This window comes from Chelonoidis abingdonii, chromosome 7 (genome assembly GCF_003597395.2).
Source record: "Chelonoidis abingdonii isolate Lonesome George chromosome 7, CheloAbing_2.0, whole genome shotgun sequence".
Taxonomy (NCBI): Eukaryota; Metazoa; Chordata; order Testudines; family Testudinidae; genus Chelonoidis; species Chelonoidis abingdonii.
Genome location: NC_133775.1, coordinates 69,409,991 through 69,430,485, shown reverse-complemented (window position 1 = coordinate 69,430,485; position 20,495 = coordinate 69,409,991). Strand labels below are relative to the sequence as shown.

The window sequence follows — 20,495 nt, the reverse complement described above, 5'->3', positions numbered from 1 at the left end:
GAATGTGGGTATGGATGCGGGCCCTATAGTTGGGCTCAAGGAAGGATAATGGGAAAAAGGGAGGAGGTACGTTAAAAAATGTACACTCTTGGACTGAGGGTGGCAGATGGCGCCCCATAGGAGATGAAGTGTTCTGAGCAGTCTCTGGGTTAGGATAAAAGGGATAAAAAAACAAGGGTGATGTCATGCTAGGAGTCTACTACAGAGCCACCTTAACCAGGGGAAGAGGTGGATGAGCGCTTTTTTTAAACAACTAACAAAATCATCCAAAGCCCCAAGATTTGGTGGTGATGGGGGACTTCAGCTATCCAGATATATGTGGGAAAGAACACTGCGGGGCACAGGGGGACTATCCAATAAGGTTCCTGTGGACTGCATTTGCAGACAACTTTTATCTTCAGAAGGTTAAAAAAGCTACTGGGGGAAGCTGTTTCTAGACTTAATTTTAACAAATAGGGAGGAAACTCGTGAGAATTTGACAAGTGAGCGAGCTTGGGTGAAAATGATCATGAACATCAAGAAGTTTGCAATTCTAAGGAAGGGTAGAAGGGAGTACAGGCAAATATAAGACAATGTGGGATTTCACATGCGAAGGCAGATTTTGGTAAGCTCAGAGAACTGAAGGTAGGTCCCATGGAATCAGGACTGGGGGCGAAAAACAACTGAGGAGAGTTAGGCAGTTTTTTCAAAAGTGGACATTATTAAGGGCCCAAAAAGCAAGCCTATTCCGATGGGTGGGAAAGATAGAAATGTGGCAAAAGACCACCGTGGCTTAAACACGAGAACTTGCATGACCTACAAAATGAGAGAGAGGACAGTCATATAAAAAATGGAAACGAATGTCAGATTTACAAAGATGTAAATGAGATATAGGCAAACAACACTAGGACTACGCAGGGGCGAAGATTAGAAAGGCAAAGCCACAAATAGCACGGTCAAAACTAGCTGATGGGAATAAACGGAAACACAGAGACTTTATATCAATACATTAGAAGCCAAGAGGGAAGACCCAAGACAGGTAGGCCCACTGCTCAGTGTAGGAGGAGACAACAGTAACAGGAACTTGGAAAATGGCAGAGATGCTTAATGACTTTGTTTTTCGGTTCTTCACTTGAGAAGTCTGAAGGAATGTCTAACATAGTGAATGCCTGATGTGGAAGGGGTAAGTTTAGAAGATAAAATAGAAAAAAGAGCAAGTTAAAATCACTGTAGAAAAGTTAGAGATGGCCCTGGCAAGTTCACCAGGGCCTGATGAAATTCCATCCAGAATACCCAAGGTTAATAAAGGAGTTATCTAGCCCTCTAGCTATTATGGGCTCTGGAACAAGTCATGGGAGATTGGAGGAGATTCCAGAAGACTGGAAAATGGCATAATAGAGTGCCCCAGCTATAAAAAGCAGGGAATAAAAAACAAACCCAGGAACTTGCCAGACCAGTTAGTTTAACTTTCTGTGCCAAGGGAAGATAAATGGAGCAAGAATTAAGAGAAATCATCTGCAAACACCTTGAAGTGGGTAAGGTGATTAGGAGACTTAGCAGACATTGTACGTTTAAAGACAATGTGTGTAAAACCATCTGATAGCTTGTGCGTTGATAGTCTGATAACGAGTCTTGTGGATAATGATAGGGAGTAGGAGCGGTCTTAGATGTGGATACCTCTATCCTAACTTTTACTAAGGCATTTGATACGGCTTCTCGCATGATATTCACTTATTCGAATCTTAAACTACGGTAATATACAGTTTAGATGGGGGCTACATAAGGTGGGTCCGCATTAAACCCTGAGCTTGATAGACTGTCTCAGAGAGTGTTATTAATGGCTCCCAAGTCCTGAGTGGAAAGATATAACAAATGGGGTCGGCAGGGGTCTCGCTTATCTACGGGCACCGGCTCTTTCTCAAGTGATCTCTGCACTCTACGACTGTGATCATTGTCTGCATAGAAAGTACGCTTATTTAAGTTTTGCTACGAGCAATGTTACTCAAACTGGGAGGGATTGGCACGCGATGAATAATGCGTGCGTCACCCCCTTTGGAGACAGCGGGTCAAATTCAAAACTGACTGGACATAATGGAGAAGATATGGTTTGGTAATGTGAGGCATAAACCCGGTGTATCTAGATGAAGTTTCAATCAAGAGACAAAATACAAAGCTCTCACACTTAGGAAGGAACAATCAGGTTTCACACATAGCAGAAGTGGCGCAGAGGACTGTCGTAGGAAGAGGGTGAAAGCTCGCTCGTGGTGATTTGATCAGGAAACGTAAAGTGGAGAGAGGACACCCAATCTAATTGCACCCCGGAGACCCATCTTCCAGGTTTCCCTGAGCACACTCGCAGAATTTAAGGGACACCTGAAGAAATGGTTCAAGTTCAGTGACTAGCAAGGTCTCAAGGCACGCCACGCAAGCAGACAAGACTCGTTATCAATAGCAGGAATGTTCGCTTGCAGAAGAACAACTTCAAACAGACTCAGGATTGATCACCTCTTTTTTGATGACACCAATGGGTTGAAGAAAGAAGTCTTCCTTATTGTTGGTATTTTCTGCTAGGACTGGATTGTGTCGTTTATAAATTCTTGTCTCCAGTGTAATAAAAGTCAGTGGCAAATATACCAGGGAGATTGGTCCTTGTGTGCAGCCATGTATCACAAAAAAGAACGACAACAACAGGGGTGTGCTGGTACCTTAACAGGACTAAACAGATTTATTTGGGCATACGCTTTTGTGGGGTAAAAAACCCCTAGTTACTTTAGTATGTATGATGTACTGGTAACACCACACGCCTTCTGGAGAAAAGTCACGTTCCTTGTCACAAGCTGCTGCCACCCCCAGCAACAGTAACAGGCTGCCCGCCCCGAGTCTACAGGGCAGTGTAGTTTTAGACTAGCGAAATTTCTCACGCCAATTGAGATTTCAAAGCTCCGTGAGGCGTACGATTGGTTGCTCGTTTATGTATGTGATGGTTGACACGGCCCTGCCAGTGGGAGGTTTCTGCCTCTACAATACACGCCAATTGGCGATCTCACAGGTGTGATGTTGCTCTAACTCAACACTGACGTGGTGTGTACACACCTTCTCCCAAGTTTATCTTTACGTGATGAGCCCCATTTTCCCAAAGTTTTAGCTAACCTTGCTCATCACTGACTGGAATGTGCTAGGGGCTGCTAGGTTGGAACCTAAACCCCCACTGGAGATGCAGCTTACGTCGAGGAAGGATTCTGTGCCAGTGACCTGGCACCACCCTAGCTATAATCATCTTTGCGCAGAGAAATGGCCAGTTAACGCATTGAAAGGAAGAAACCTTTATATGTTCGTGTATGAGAGGAAGATTCCAGCTCCGTGCATGGAGCTCGGAATGTTGGCCGCAACTATTCATGTAAGCTGTGGCCCGGTGTATTATGATTGCTTAAGCTGTCAGCATGTGGAGTTAGCCAGTCTGGGATCATCCAGATAAGACAACTGATGTGCTTCAAGTTTTGCATTTGCTTAATGAATCAAGCTCTGCTGGGGCGACCGAGGACACGCCCCACAGTAGGCAGCGTCATGTGGGTGGACTGTTAGCTGGTATCGATTACACAGTATTCTCTTTTCCTAATCACTGCGTGCTTATCCCTCCCGGCGCTCTGCACTGGGCCCGGACCTTGTGTCATGGGGATGCTCACACATGGGACAGGCAGCAAATCAGGCCCTTTGCTTATTTCTCCCCTGTCTTCTCTATGCTGCAGCTTTCCTCACCTGACGGTTTTATAGTGCAACTGGGGTTTTCTATTGATTATGTAAATGTTCGGACTCTCCATCTCAGTTTGGTTCCAAGTTGGATTCTGTAGTGGGAGGACCAAAACTGGATGCAGAATTCAGGTGTGGCCTCACTAGTGCCAAATAGAGGGGAATAATCACTTCCCTCGATCTGCTGGCAATGCTCCTACTAATATAGCCCAATATGTCGTTGGCCTTCCTGGAAACAAGGGCACACTACAGACTCATATTCAATTTCTCATCCCCAGGTCCTTTTCTGCAGAACTGCTGCTTATTCAGTTGGTTCCCATGCTGTAGCGATACATGGAATTCTTCCTTCCTAAGTGCAGGACTCTGCACTTGTCCTTGTTGAACCTCATCAGATTTCTTTTGGCCCAATCCTCCAATTTGTCTAGGTCACTCTGGACCCTACCCCTACCCTTTAGAGTATCTACCTCTCCCCCCAATTCAGTGTCATCCACAGACTTGCTGAAGATGCAGTCTATCCCATCATCCAGATTATTAATGAAGATGTTGAACAAAACTGGCCCCAGGACCTCTCCCTGGGGCACTCTGCTTGATACCGGCTACAAACTAGACATGGAGCCATTGATCACTACCTGTTGAGCGTGATGATCCAGCCAGCTTTCTATCCACGTTATAGTCCATTCATCCAAGCCATACTACTTTAACTTGCTGGCTTCTTAACTTCCTTGAATTAATTCCTGTTTGAAATAGAGTATCTCTTTTAGACAAACACCCAATCTTGATTTAAAAATTGCCTTGATGGAGAATCCGTCATGACCCAAGGTAAATGGTTCCAGTGGTTAATTCCCATGACTGTTAAAAATGTACACCTTTATTTCTAGTCTGAATTTGTCTAGCTTCTACTTCCAGCCATTGGATTCTGTTAGGCCTCTGTCCGCTAGATTAGTATGTGAGAGTCACAGTGGGGGAGGTAATATCTTTTATTGGACCAATTTCTGTTGGTAGAAAGACAAGATTTTGAGCTACACAGAGCTTTTCTTCAGACTGGTAAAGGTAACCAGAGTGTCACAGCTAAATACAGTATGGGACAGCTTGTCAAGCATAAGGGGTTAACACATACTGCCGAACACCACTTAGAGTAAAGTTGGCAATTAACCCCACTGTAGTCAAAGGAGGGTCAATAGGTTACAAATTGTTGTAATGAGCCATAAAACCAGTGCCTTTTTCATTTGAGGATAAGGACTGAGGTCAAATATGGAGTGATCGTTCTGTGAAAGGCCCAGGGGTAACAGAGTGTCTTTACACTATTCTGTGTGAGTTCACTCGAGATCGTAGTGATTGTATGGTTTCATAGAAACATAGAATATCAGGGTTGGAAGGAGGTCATCTAGTCCAACCCCTTGCTCAAAGCAGGACCAACACCAACTAAATCATTCCAGCCAGGGCTTTGTCAAGCCTGACCTTAAAAAAACCTTCTAAGGAAGAAGATTCCACCAACCTCCTTAGGTAACTCATACTCCCAGTGCTTCACCACCACTCCTAGTGAAAAAATTTTTCCTAATATCAGCCTAAACCTGCTTATATCCACTGCAACTTGAGGACCATTACTCCTTGTTCTGTCATCGGGTACCATTGAGAACAGTCTAGAATCCATCCTCTTTGGAACCTCCTTTCAGGTAGTTGAAAAGCAGCTATCAAATCAAATCAAATCCCTCTCATTCTTTCTCTTTCTGCAGACTAAACAATCCCAGTTCCCTCAGCCTCTACTCATGCTGTCAGCGCCTAATTTTTGTTGCCCTCCCTGGACTCTTTTCAATTTTTCCACATCCTTCTTGTAGTGTGGGGCCCAGAACTGGACAAAGTACTCCAGATGAGACCTCACCAATGTCAAATAGAGGGGAATGATCATGTCCCTCGATCTGCTGGCAATCAGTGTGGCAGTAAGGACACATTGTTGACTCATATCCAGCTTCTTGTCCACTGTAACCCCTAGGTCCTTTTCTGCAGAACTGCTGCCTAGCCGTTTCATCCCTAGTCTGTAGCAGTGCATGGGATTCTTCCATCCTAAGTGCAAGATTTTGCACTTATCCTTGCTGAATCTCATCAGATTTCTTTTGGACCAATCCTCTTATTTGTCTAGATCCCTCTGAATCATATCCCTACCCTCCAGTGTATCTACCACTCCTCCCAGTTGAGTGTCATCTGTAAGCTTGCTGAGTGTGCAGTCAACACCATCCTCCAGATCATTAATGAAGATATTGAGCAAAACTGGTCCCAGGACTGACCCTTGGGGCACTCAGCTTGTCATGGTGTGGCCTTATGAGGCCTTGTCTGCACACACTTGCCTTAGTTTAACTAATGGTGTGTTTTTAAAATAATTTAGTAGCCGTGGTACCACTTTGTTTGTAGATGTACTTATTTTGGTTTAAGGATGGTTTATTTCCATTTAGCTCAAACTGTATGGTTACGTTTGGATGCAGAAAGACCTTAGAGATCTGCAAGCTTGCTATATGGAATTTGGTCGTGCCTTCAGAAATTCCTGGTCTGTCAGTATTGCAGCAAGATCAAATGCTGATTTCAGGAGACAGTGCTTCAGTAAGTGCCCCTGAACTCTTCTTCTGAGGAAGTCCTTGCTAGCAAGTCTCCTAAACTGGAGCTCTGTGGAGACAGTGTCATGAAGGAGGAAAAGGGGTTGTTTCCCATTGTCCTTGCTGTTTTGCCTCCACAGGGCCACACCAACCCTCCTGCAACTTCCGTGCTCAACTCTACAGGCTTCAGGAGAAACATAAATAGATTTTAGAATCATAGAATCCTAGGGTTAGAAGGAACCACAAGGGTCAGTCACAACAGTCTAACCCCTTGCCAAGATGCAGGATTTGTTGTGGCTAAAGCATCCAAGACAAATGGATATCCAGCCTCTCTTTGAAAACCTCCAATGAAGGAACTTCCATGACTTCCCTAGGCAGTCTGTTCCATTGTCCTACTGCTCTTACAGTTAGGAATTTTTTCCTGAGATTTAATCTAAATCTGCTGTGCTATAGTTTGAACCCATTGACCCTTTCCTTCCCTCTGTGTCAAGAGAGAACAACTTTTCTCTATCTTTTTTATGGCTGCCTTTCAAATATTTGAAGGCTGCTGTTGTGTCCCCCCTTAATCTCCTCTTTTCCAAACTAAACATAGCCAGTTCCTTCAGCCTTTGCTCACGTGACTTGCATTCCATCCCTTTGATCATCTTTGTCACTCACTTCTGGATCCTTTCCAGTTTCTCTACATCCTTTCTATACAGTGTTGACCAAAATTGGACACAGTACTCCAGCTGAGGCCTAACCAGTGTCGAGTAGTATCACTTCTCGTGACTTGCATGCTATTCCTTTGTTAATTTCAAGCCTAAACTTGTTGAAAGCCTGTTTATATCCATTTGTTCTTGTGCTAAGATTGGCACTTAACTGCTCTCCCTCCCAGAGGGTTTTTAATCTCTCTGATGTAGTTATAGAGAGCAATCATATCTGCCTTCAGCCTTTGTTATCTTAGGCTAAACAAGCCAAGCTCCTTGAATCTCCTTTCATAAGGTAGATTTTCCATTCCTCTCATCATGCAAGTAGTTCTTCTCTGCACCTGTTCCAGTTTGAATTCATCTTTCTTAAACATGGGAGATCAGAACTGCACACAGTATTCCAGCTGAGATTTCACCGGTGCCTTGTACAATGGTAATAACATTTTCCTGTCTCTACTGGAAATACCTCACCTGATGCATCCAAGGATTACATTAAACTTTTTCACAGCTTCATCACATTGGTGGCTCATAGTCATCCTGTGATCAACCAATATACCCAGGTCTTTCTCCCCCTCTGTTGCTTCCAAATTATACGTCCTGAATTGTTCTGAATCATGGTTTTCAAAAGCCCTTTGGTTAAGGAATGCTAACAACTAATTAGATGCAAGCTAAAGTGGCATAAAAAACAAAGTACGGGTTTTTAAAAAAAACCAACAGGTTCTGGAGTTTTGTCCTGAGGTGGCATAGCACACAAGGCTGAATGTTACGAAGTATAAAAAGAGCAGTAAATCTATTTATAAATACAAATTCCTTTACACAGACCTGTTTCACTTACATAACCCTGCAAAACTATCAGTCACAGATAACTCAGGGCAATAAACATTAGAAGCCACTTAGCCCCTCTGTGTTTCTGAACATTATGTCAGTGAAAAGCAGCTAAGTTTAATGCAGACTGGAAAATGCAAACTTTCCAGCAGATTAACAGGGATAGGAACAATACTGAGTCCTGGGGCTTTCAATCCCAGCTGATTCTTGGCCAGTCTGCCAGGCTGTCCACCTTGCTGCATGAGGCAATAGAGGGTTTCTGGGCACAGGGCTCAGTGGTACATGGCTGAGCTGACTGAGAGTTGGAGAGGAAGGATTGGGTTAAGCACATTAGGCTACTACAGAGAAGTGAGACTGGATGGCGCCAAGGATTAGCAATGTACAGTGCAGAGACCCCAATGGATTCTCCATCACTTGGCATCTGTAGATCAAGACTGGGGGGTCTCCTTCTGAAAGATCTGCTCTGACTCAAGCAGAGTTGGATGCAGAAGTCACTGCATGAGGCTCTCTGGCCTGTGTTATGCAGCAGCTCAGACTGGAAGATCATAATGACCCCTTCTGGCCTTGCAATCTATTAATGTACACGGCATCAGGAGTCGGGGAGCTAAGCTAGCTTTGAACTTTTTCAGCTGCAAGTGTAGGCCATGATCATTGCTACAATCTGCAGTAGGGCATTTCATCAAATAATTCCCACCCGCTACATTGTTGGTTCAGCTGTACTGGCATTAGCCCTAGCAGTGCCTTCCAGCATTTGTACCAGCCTGTTTGAGTGTGATTTTAAACCTTCCTTTCAGACTCTAAGGGCTAGCCTACACTAAAAGTGCTACATCAGCACAGCTGTGCCGCTGTAGTGCATCTGGTGAAGACATCCTGTGCCAGCGAGAGAGATCTTTCCCATCAGCATAATAAATCCACTTCCACTTGAGACAGTAGCTATGCTGGCGGAGAAGCTCTCACACCGACAGAGCACTGTTTATACCGGTGCTTAGGTCACTGTAACTTAGGCCACGTCTACACTACGCGATAATATCGAATTAGCTAAAATCGGTTTAATAAAACTGATATTATAAATTCGATTTCACGCGGCCACACTAGGCACAGTAATTCGGCATTGTGCGTCCATGGTCCAAGGCTAGCGTCGATTTCTGAAGCGTTGCATTGTGGGTAGCTATTCCGTAGCTATCCCATAGTTCCCAGTGCAGTCTCCCCCGCCCCTTTGGAATTCTGGGTTGAATCATTGTCGCGGGTGGTCTGGGTGAATGTCATCAGTCATTCCTTCCTCCGGGAAAACAACAGCTGACAATCCTTTGCACCTTCTTTCCCTGGATTGCCCAGGCACGATGCCATAGCAAGGAACCGTGGAGACACGTTCAGCTTTTTTTTTTTCCGGCCCCGTATGTGTATGGAGCCGCGGACAGAGGGCGATACTGCCAGCGCTACACAGCACCATTCATTTGCTTTTGCATGATAGCAGAGATGGTTACCAGTCGTTCTGTACCGTCTACTGCGGAGTAAACTGGCAATGAGATGACGGTTATCTCTCTCCCTCTGTACTGTCCGCTGCTATCATGATGCCCCTGGCTGAGATCAGCCAGGGGCGCAAAAGCAAAATTGGGAATGACTCCCCGAGTCATTCCTCCTTTATGGTTTCTAAAAATAGAGTCAGTCCTGCCTAGAAATAAGGGTAAGTGTACTAGAGGACCAGGTATCAGAGCACAGCTGCTCCGTGTCAGTATTCACAGGGGGTGCCCTACAACAATCTCATCCGTTGCTTCCCTCTCCCCCAACCTTCCTGGCTACTGTGGCAGTGTCTCCCCCCCCCCCCATTTGTGTCATGAAGTTATAAAGATAGCAGGAATAAGAAACAGAGACTTGTTAGTGAGATAATGAGGGAGAGGCACTTCCCGGGGCTATACAGTCCAGGCAGAACATTAGCGGTGCAGGGAGAGGAGCCCAGGATGCTGCTGCTATGAAGTCCGGCAGTACAGATTCTTTCTTTACACGGGAAAGGGGGGGCTGATGTGAAGCTCAGCCCCCGTTGCTGGATGAAGACGGTTACTAGCCATTCTGTCCTATCTACTGGGAGTGACCAGGAATCATCCCTGTTTTTCCCAGGTGCCCCCATATTCAGTTAAAAAGCATTGGAGCACTCAGGGGTTCATGAGGACAGTTACCAGTCCTATTGCACCATCTACCACCGGGAGGGGAGAGGAGCAGATACTGCTCTTCACTGCTGCAGCATCGTGTCTACCAGCAGCATTCAGTACACATAGGGTGACATTGAAAGAAGTCAGAAGAAATGATTTCTTTCCCTTTTCTTTCACGTGGTGGGGGGGAAAGAAACTGAGGACTATTCCCTGAACCATGCCAGACACTGTGTTTGAACACAGACATTGGGAGCTCAGCCAGAATGCAAATACTTTTCAGAACGCTGCACTGTGCGGCGATAGCTGGAGTCCTCAGTACCCCTCCCTCCTCCATGAGCATCCATTTGATTCTTTGGCTTTCCGTTACACTTGTCATGCAGCCACTGTGTAGCCTGGAGATTTTTTCAACGCTTTGGCATTTCGTCTTCTGTAACGAGCTCTGATACAAAGATTTGTCTCCCCATAAAGCAATCAGATCCAGTATCTCCCGTACGGTGCATGCTGGAGCTCTTTTGGATTGGACTGCCATGGCCTCCCGTGCTGAATAGAGCTCCACGCTGGGCAAACAGGAAATGTAATTCAAAAGTTCGCGGGGCTTTTCCTGTTTACCTGCCCGCTGCATCCGAGTCAGATTGCTGTCCAGAGCGGATCAATAGGTGACTGTGGGATACCGCCTCGGAGGCCAATATCATCGATTTCCGTCCACACTAACCCTAATCCGATATGTTTATATCGATTTTAGCGCTACTCCTCTCGTCTGGGAGGAGTACAGAAATCGATATAAAGTGCTCTTTATATCAATATAAAGAGCGTTGTAGTGTGGATGGGTACAGCGTTAAATCGATTTAACGCTGTTTAAATCGATTTAAATGCGTAGTGTAGACCAGGCCTTACATCACTATGGGGATTGGCTTTTTCACACCCCTGAGCTACATAAGTTATGCTGAAGTAAGTGGTAGTGTAGACCTGGCCTAACTTACCCAAATCAAAATAGAATTCCCCGAACTCTGAAAGCTTCACCTTAGTGGCTCTTTCTCTGCAAAACATCAGCTGTCTCTTCAGAGGCAGTTTGGTGTTAGAGCTGGTGAAAAAAGATCGTGGGAAGCATTATTGTATCCATTATCCACATTCTCAGGAGTGGCTGAATCATCTTTGCTCAGACTTTCCACAATGATTCACCATGACAGAGTAGGCCTTGAGAATTTTACCCTTAAAAGTGAAAGAATCAGAAAGCTATTGTCTCCCTGAAGTGTGGATTTAGATCTGAGCCTGATAAGCAAAAAATTGGTGGATAATGTTTGGTTAAATGTTGTGTGTGTAATGTTAAATGACTAGGACAGACAGACATTTTTCCAAGGCACACAAACCATGATGTCTTTTTTCTGTTAATAACGATAATATTTGCATTTTCATACAAGGACTGCCACACACTTCACAAATATTAATTAAGCTTCAAAACAACCCTGTACAGTCCTGTAGATGAAATACCTCCATTTACATATGGAAAAACTCACCCTTAGAGACACCCACACAGCAGATCTTTGACAGCTGGGGTAGAACCCAGGAATCCTGACTTCTATCTGCATCTTGGCAGGAGTCTAGATTAGATGACCCTTGCGATCCCTTCTAACCCCATGGTTCTATGATTCCAGGTACTGAAAACTTTCTTTCCCGCCCCCACCCCCTGCCGGCAAACACATATGGGTTTAATCCCCTTGTTCATACAGTTTGTTTTCTCTTGTTCTTAGCATCTGTATTGCAGTAGTGCCTGGGACCCTAATCCTAGATTAGGACCCACTGTGCTGGGCTCTGCACAGTCAGACCAAAGAGATGGTCTCTGCCCCAAGAGCTTACAATGCAAGTAGTTTCTCTGCCCAGCATGGCTGGGGGCTCCATTTTCTTGATCAGTCTGGGTCCTCCCTAGCCTTAACCACAAGAGCACAAAGGATGAGGAGTTCTCCACATCAAAGGGAACCATGCTATTCCCTCTGCTCTGTCCCCACCACAGGGAGAGGCTCCTCCCACCTCCCTAGGTTCCTTCTAACCCCACACACAGTCTGTGCCCAGGCAGATTGCCTTCCATTCCTTGTGTGACTCCCCTCCCCAAAGCCAGTTTCTTCCAGACCTCTGTCAGCATTACCTTGGCCAACAGCCTGTCTCCCAGCTGTTTCCTGCTGCTAGTTCCACGGAGTGCCCAGTTTTCCTAGCGGGAGCTGCTGATGTGTTTGCTGGCCCATGGGCCAAGTCAAGCTCCAGTAAAGGGAATGAGGGTAGAGGTGGAGGGACACGCCATATCAGGAGTGCAGGCCGCGGGCAGAGGGTGAGTTTCTATCAGTTGGTATATGCTACAATGGAACAAGCCTGACCCACTTTTCTTCCTATGAGCCTGAAGCCATCTGTCACCTCGTGCACTACTGCCACAGCTGTCAGGTTCTCTCCAAAGGCACCCTGGAGATTTACATGGCTATGGGAGTGCTGTCCAGCCCTCTCCGTCAGTCAGTCCCATTATCAGCATGCCCCTGGCTGAGGTGTACAGGAAGAGTGGCGATTGAACAGACCACAACCACACCCTTACTGGTGCTGGAGCTCCCCTGCCCATGAGTTTCAGGAGTGCAGGAAAGAGAGGGACAGACTGCCAAGAACATTCCAAGCTGGCGGTGGGCGTGAGGGTGAAGCAGGCAAGAGGTTAAAGCTGCCAAATGAACAGGAGAGAAGTCTCAACGGGGGACACTCTTGCCTCAGACCTTGCAAGCCTTTCACCTCCCACACCCCCCAGTCAGCTCCTGCAGCCCCCCGAGTGAAGAGCCCATTCACAGGAGTATTAGCCAATTGTCCAGTGTTCAAAGCAGCAGCCTGAGTTCTCAGCAGCCTGGCCGTCACAGCTAGCCCCTGGCTCTGTTCACAGGGTGGCACACCCAGAGTGCAAGAGAGATCAAACATTTCCATTTCCTTCACAGCCTGTCAGCCCCTTAGACTAGGTTGTCTCCTGTTTTTCATTACTGCACCAGACATATTTGATATAATGACTGCTGCAGGTGGCATGCGGCATACGGGATGCAGCCCTGATTGTGAGCCATCAGCTAGAATCAAAGTTAATTCAGGAAAGCAGTAAAATTGGTAACGTATTTCATGCCTCTGATCCATACATTTTCCATTGCACAATCTTCCATCTTGAGACACAGAAAGCAAACTCAGCTGACTACTTTAGAGCTCCTAGCTCCAAAGGCAAAAACCTAAGAGATCCCCAGAGACACTGACTTTGTTTTCAATGACTCAGATGTCCGTCTCCCCCCCGCCACCCACCCCACCACACATCAGCCTTTAAACTCTGGACAGTAAGCACCCCACTGATAGCATTCCCCAGTCAGCTCAGAGCCTAGCCCCTCTCTGCGAACATACAGGCTCTCTAGGCAATGGAAGTGCTGTGGGTTCAGGGCCTGGCAGGGTGATTGACTGCGAGGGTTGGTGCAGGGCAGAGGGTTATATTCCCAGCTGACATGGTGACTTGTTCTCTCATCCTGTCCCTGAATTTTATGCTAAAACATTTTTTCAAGTAGTGCTATTGTCCCCAAAGGCAAATGAGCATATGTAGCACATATCCGGTTATATCCACTGCCCCGAGCTTAGAGATGGACCCTGGGCCCAGGCCCCACAAGGCCCAGGCTTTGGAACTGGCCTCTCTCTCTACAGTGGGCAGCCCAAAAGGCCAGACAGCAATGCTCAAACTTTCCATCTCTGTTAAAGACCATGAGTGAACAGTGTTGTTATATAGGACTGGCTAGCTGCAGAGGTGGGGGGTTCTCAGCCATGAGGCTCCCTAGGTCCTGTGACCATTCAGATAATAATGAGCCCTAATCATCTGAGCTCCTTTCTATTCTGCGTGGTCATGGAAATACCTATGGCATGTTTTATTTGCAGTATTGTTGTAGCCATATTGGTCCCAGGATATTGAAGAGACAAGGTGGGGGAAGGAATATCTTTGATTGGACCAACGGTCTATGGCATTTTTGTAAGAAGAGGGGTTATGCCCTAATGTCAATAGCCAAAATTTCCCCTCATTATCATGTCACTGATATGGAGTGTGCTGAGTGATTGATGCTCCCACCCTGTCAGGATCCCAACAAGAGCAGTCAGAGCAGGATCAGACTGGAGGCTGAGACTAGCAGAAGAGTTCTTAGTCAGGTTCCAGTCTGAGCTTGATACCAAGGATCAGAGTCTGAGTGAGGGGTCAGGAGACAAGGTCCAAATTAACTGAGATCAAAACCAGAAGGTCGTGGGAGCTACAAGAGATCCCCACTGTTGCCAGGACACTTCCTGGAATCCCCTTGGGCTTATACAGGGCAGGGAGCCAATCAGGAGCCATAGAGCTGTGGCATATCGGACCCCTTGAGGCGAGACTTCCCATGGTCTGTGTCCACAGCAGGTTGTAGGTAGTGGAGCACAAGCTGGTTATAGCTGCTGCTGGAGGGTAGCATGGAGGTGTCTGCTGCCTGATAGCCAGGGCTGGCTCCAGGCACCAGCTTATCAAGCAGGTGCTTGGGGCGGCAACTCCGGAGAGGGGCGGCACTTCACATATTTGGCGGCAATTCGGCGGAGGGTCCCTCACTCCCGCGAAGGACCTCCCGCTGAATTACTGCAGATCTCGATTGCTGCTTTTTTTTCTTTTTTTGGCTGCTTGGGGTGGCCAAACCCCTGAAGCCGGCCCTGCTGACAGCTCTTCAGGCCCGGATTCAAGACTCCCTGGGCCTTACACACCCCAGAGGTGGCTGCATGCACATGGTTTATGAAAATTCTTTGGGTCTAAAGGCCTTAGAAAGTATCTTTATATCCTGGTTTCAAAGGGTTTTCCCAAACTTCAAGCCAACATACCAGAAAGGAGATGCTGCTGAGGTGCTAATGCTCCCTTTCCTTTTGCAGAGAATGTGATAAATGGGCAGGACTACGAGGTGATGATGCAGATAGACTGTGAAGTGATGGACACCAGGATTCTGCATATCAAAAGCTCCTCCATACCCCGGTACCTTCGAGAACAGCAAGGAAATCAGACCAACCCCTTCTATAGCGCTGCTCCCACCGTCCCTGAGACAGCCCACCCCGTGAGAGCAATCATGGAATCACTGCAGTAGCTCCCAGAAGCCTCACAGCTGCAGTCTCTGAGCCTCAGCAAGGAGGCAGAAATGTTTGGTGATACAAATGCAGTTTTCACGACTATCACTATTACTAGGTAAACAGCTGGGGATACCCAGATCCAGCACTAGGCCCTACCACTTGCAGTTAGTCTGTCCTTTCCAGGACTCCTAGAACTGCAGAGGCTCAGCCCGGGCATAATTCCAGCACTGATACTCCTCCTCAAGTGGAACATTTTACCAGAACCCTGTGATGCTGCCCTGCCCGTTGCCTTCCCGGCCTTGCTGGTGCACCCTACCTAGCCTCTTCCCCTGTCAGATACGTCCCATGATGGCCCTGGGCAGTGTTTGACATCATACTGGTAATGACAGCAAGTGAACGGAGAGCCTGCAGGTACAGGGCAGGCAGGCAAAGGAAGCTGGGCAGATGGGTGGTGTCTGGGAGTGGCAGTATGGCCTGGTAGCCAGCAAACAGGGCTGGGGCCAGAAGGACACGGCCTTACCTGCTGTATGATCTGGAATAACTTTCTTGACCTGTATTTCAGTGTCCCCATTTGTAAATTGGGGCTAACCCCTGCCCTACCTCACAGAGGAGGGGGTTCTGAGGTTTGATTAGCTGCTGTTTATGGAGAGCTGGGGATCTTGTGGAGGGAGGCTCTGGTAGAAGTCCAGAGTCGCAGTATTTATTTATTTACACTCAAGCATGTTAGCAAACAGGGCAAGAGAAGAATGGGCAAGTTTAACTGTGGAGGGGGCACCGAGACATGGGGTTCCCTAGAAGCAACATGTCCTGTACCTGTGCAGACGCAGGGCTGCAGCTTTTGTCTGGAACTGTGCGCAGTGAACCATTCTGCTCATACTCTGCTCTGTACTTAGTGCCAGGTACCAGGATAGGAGAAAGGAACAGCTGGCCTCGCCTCTACAGTTCCCCCTGCAGGCAAGAAGAAGAGTGGCTCCACACAGGAACCACTGCAAAGCTGAGCTCTGCATGTCCAGAGCAGGCACACACTGCACGGCCCCCTGGAATCGTCCCCCACAGAGCCAAACCAGCTGTACTGCTTGCAGAGCCGCTGCCCTCATGGAGGAAGAATAGGGACTGGATTTGGGCTAGATTTTAAGATTTCCCCAGTCTAACTTCCTGCAGTGCACAGGACATGGTGGGGATTATTCTAGTCTAATAGTTGTCACCACTACAAACTTCCTCTGGCTTCTCAGTCTGAATGTATTGCCCTGGAATCCCATTCCATGCAGCACCCTCCATTTCTGGCCACGCAATGCAGCTCCTCGCTTTCCAGGCACACGCACTCTTCTCACCAGTAGAAGGGAATTCCTGCCATTTGATTCCTTGCTAGGGAAATTTGTGCTAGCACCTTGTGGGAAATGAATAGCATTTTTAAAACATTCTCATGATTGAGGAAAGCTTTGTCCCTTAGCATGTTGAGTCCCCTTCCTAGCGCAGAAGCCAGCATTATCCGTCGATCATTTGCTCCCTGGAGAAAGCCAAGCTATGTGCAATTTAATATCTGTGGAAACAAACAGCAGACGCTTCCTTAAAAGAGAGATTTGGGGAAAAATACACAAAATGTTTTAACAATGAACCTTCCTTTGTGCCCTTTGTGAGCACAGCGTGTTGGTTCACAGTGTTTTTTTAAAGAGCCAGCACACTGCCTCACCTGCACCTTGTGATGCATCTTTGACTTGCAAGAGAGTGACTGCTACATCATCTGCCATGGTATGAATCGTGAGATCAGACACGAGTGGCCCTAGCTCACCAGGGAAAGGTCCTGTCTGCCACCTAGCTGCTGTATAACATGGGGCTGGTCTAGAGCAGAACTGTATGGGGCTCCCAGGCCCCATCACTGTGGAGCAGACATGCCAAACCTGTGGGAAAAAAGCAGAAATTGGGCTTGTTTTTGACTTAATTGGCTTGTGAGTTGCTCGTTGGCTAGTTTTTGGTTTGTGGATTGTTTTGCTTGTTGCTTATTAGAGCTTGTTGCTTCTTTTTTTTTGATCGGCTCCCGGCAAGCAGGGGTAAGGGGGAGAGAGAGTCAGGGGTACACAGTGGGCCCACCACAGTCCCAGACTGCACGCCAAGGGATCTAGTCACATAGAGTGTTGGGGTTCTTAGGGTTTTGGTTTGTTTTGGCCTTGTTTTAAAATGAGATTAGCTTGATTTTTGGCTTATTGTGAAAGTTAGGGTGCTTATTTACCATGTGAAAGCTGGCAACTGTGCTATGGAGGCAGTGTCCCTGCCAGCTCCTGTGTGTGTTTAGAGTCACTACGATTTATTTTAGGCAATGTGGGATTTTTATTTTTTAAATGCCATGTCTGAGCAGCCTGGCCCTGATCCAAGTTAGGCAAATCTAGCAAGAAGAAATCAGTCAGCTGAGCTATTTCTTGTACGTCCTGTTACAGGATGTTCATTTTATGCTAGTGGTTCTTCAATCTCATGGGGTCCCTTTCACTTGTGTGTGCCCTAGTTTGTAATGGAGCATGGGCTCCTTAGAGCTGGAGGCCAATGCCTTTGAGTAGCCCAAGCTGCATTGCAAGTTACAGGCCAGACAGCTGAATGAGAACTGGGCAGCAGGGCACAGAAATGCCCCTCTAAAATGGGTGAGGAATTGGGCACCAGCTACAAAAAACAGAGCTACCAGCAGAGGTGAATACCTCCATAGCAAGGGACCACTCTCTTCTGCTACACAGTGACCACTTTTCCAGTGCTCCAAAGTAATTCCTGCAGGCAATGGGAGTCCATTGCTTTACAAATAAGAATACCTGGAATGTTGGTGACTGTAAGATGTGGCTTACACTAGCCGTTAGACCTTGTACCCACTGGCTGTGTGAGCTCTGGCAGGAGAACCAAGGTGGTAGCCTAGAGGCACACTAACTAATGGGATATGACAGGAGACAGAGCAGGGGATGAGGCAGGGGTTACTTTTACAGTGTGGGATTTTGCAAGTTTGCTGTGGCTTTCTGTGGGTGCTTGGGAGAGCACATTCAAACTTCCCAGCTGATGGCACTTTACATTTTAGGGCTAATGGTGCTGACTTTCAGGACAGTGGCCACCAATGTTTACCTTCTGAGAGGGGAAGGGGTGCAGACTCCTTGTTCCAGTTCTTGTACTCATGAGTTTTGCACCAGTGCTTACAATGGGGTCTGCAGACGTACAGCTGAGGGTGGATGCTGTAACAATCCATGAGGAACATCTGTTTAAAAGCATTTACTTTGCAATTATATTAACCTTCCTTTACCAGCATTCTGACACCACAGCTCATTGAAGGGATCCAGCCCTTGGCAAGTGTGGTGAAATCTGTGATGAAAGATGTGTGTGTTTCTAAGGATTGTACTAGATTCTGGTGATATTTAAATATCTTAACCATTAAACTCTCTGTTAAGCTCATCTGAATGGCTTCCACACTTTGACTGCAAATCTCATTGTGAAAATCAGTGGTGTTAGAGCAGACAGCAAGAACACTGCATGCCAATCTAGAGTCCTTAAGGGTTGATTGCGCAGGTTAAATTGCAGAGTTCAGCTCATTAATTTGGGCACCTCGATCGTGAGTAGTTAGTTTCTATTTGAAGGGATGGCCAAGATAAAAATAGCATCATCTTGCTTAAGAACACACCTTTCCTGCATTACTGATACCTCGGATTATTAAAGTGAACTTCTTTTAATCACCCTATTCATCCTGATGCTCTGTTTTTCCCTTCACTCACCTCAGATGGTGAAAGCAAATCTATTCAGGATCTTATTTATATAACCCTCATCACTGTTTTGAATCCCACTGTTCACTTTCATGTCAGTGTCACTTTCAGGCTCCCATTTCCAGTGCAGTGCTGATGTCTGTGTTTCTGTCGCTGCAGGGAAATATTTAAATCATCCTAAGAACCTTTTTACTTCATGTGTTGTTTTAATTTCACTGAAATATTTCTATTACATTTTGCAAAACACTTTTAAACAAATCCAAATCTTAATTTTGGCCTAAAATAAATGGATTCGTCCCTCACAGTCCGATCTCTCCAGCCTTACAGACCACCAGCATGTCCTCTTGGACCAAATCTCCACACTCTGAAGAATCTAATTATTCATGCTCTCCTAAACAAAATGAGATTTCAGTAGGATTTTGCAACAACTGTGGGAAGCATGTATTCAAATGAGCGCTACAGAGATTCTGATCCCCATGGACTAGAGCCAGCTGGGAGCATCAGGGACTCCGTTTGTGTATCCCTTGCTGACCAGGGAGCAGGCCACACAATAGTAAAAATGCCTGTGCCTTGTCTAAAGTAGTGCTGCCCCCTTGCTAGCACTGCATTTTTCTGACTCACTCCATGACACCCTAGCACCATCCCCAACAGTGACCAGGTTTGGGACTTTCTATCTTGGAAAGACAGTAACTAAGTCATGAGCCTGGTATAGCAGGCTCTTCACACCCTGAGCTCCCATGCACTTCCTAAAACTTCAAATCCAGCTCTAGATCCATAGACCCAGTCCTGCAATTGACCCCCCCCAGGCAAACCTCAGCACTGAGAGGGGCTGACTCAAGCCAGCAAAGGCAGCCCAGCAGAGCATGGACTGTGTGTGCAGCACATCCTGGAAAGTTCATAAAATGGATGCAACAAGGCTGTTCTTACCAGATTATATTTAGAACCTCAGAATAAAATCCTGTTCGGGGGACAGGGGATGAGACTGCTCTGATTTTGCTTTTAAATGATATGTGGGATCACTGTATGCAGAAAAAAAAAACTTTATTTCATTCTCATAAATGAGTCTATCTGTGTTTGTAACAAGATGAAATAAAATCATTTTTAAACTTTGTTTTTATATCTATTTCCATTTCTGAAATGAGAGAATGAAAAGCAGAGAAATTCTCCACCGATGGAGGGAGGAAACCAGTTGAATTCTGGTCACCTCCAGGACTTGAATGAAGCTTTAGCGCATAAGTTCTACTCTCTACTCTGAGTAGGCCAAATCTTTCCAATGGAATTCTGTCCCCTGAGGCAGGGCTGGAGAGTACCGGAGCGGCCACAGCAGAGGAGACCAACTGTCATGTCTAGTCCTCACCAGTTTGAAAACCCAGGACTTGATGCTGCAGAAGAAGGGGGGAAACCGAAGTTTTGTAGCTGTGTAATACTAGGTGAGGGAAGGAAGGGAGAGTAGCTGGGATTACGCCCTAAAGGTCTGATTGCTACTAATGTGTCTGTAGGTAATCCACCACTTGTTTCAATGGCTGTGGTTAGAGGGTTGGCGGAGGGGGTCACCTTTCAGTAGTTAGGGATTACAAGTTCCCTACATTGTAATATCGACAATGGTTGGAACCAGGAACCAGTCTGACTTGCCAGTGAAACAACACAAGACACTTTGTTTAGCTTTTTTTTAACCCACTCCTGCTGCTATATGGA

At 46.5% G+C, this 20,495-nt stretch overlaps 1 protein-coding gene across 3 annotated transcripts in view; it reads left to right on the top strand.

Annotated features, from left to right (window-relative positions):
• ATF6 (activating transcription factor 6) overlaps window positions 1-19,910 on the top strand; it is a 376,474-nt gene extending 356,564 nt beyond the window's left edge. For all 3 annotated transcript variants that reach the window (XM_075067999.1, XM_075067998.1, XM_032804925.2), the window contains one exon: window positions 14,887-19,910. In XM_075067999.1, the coding sequence (XP_074924100.1) occupies window positions 14,887-15,095 (209 nt within the window). In that variant the 3' untranslated portion in view covers window positions 15,096-19,910. The remainder of the gene's footprint in view (window positions 1-14,886) is intronic.
• Window positions 19,911-20,495: the final 585 nt, after the last annotated feature.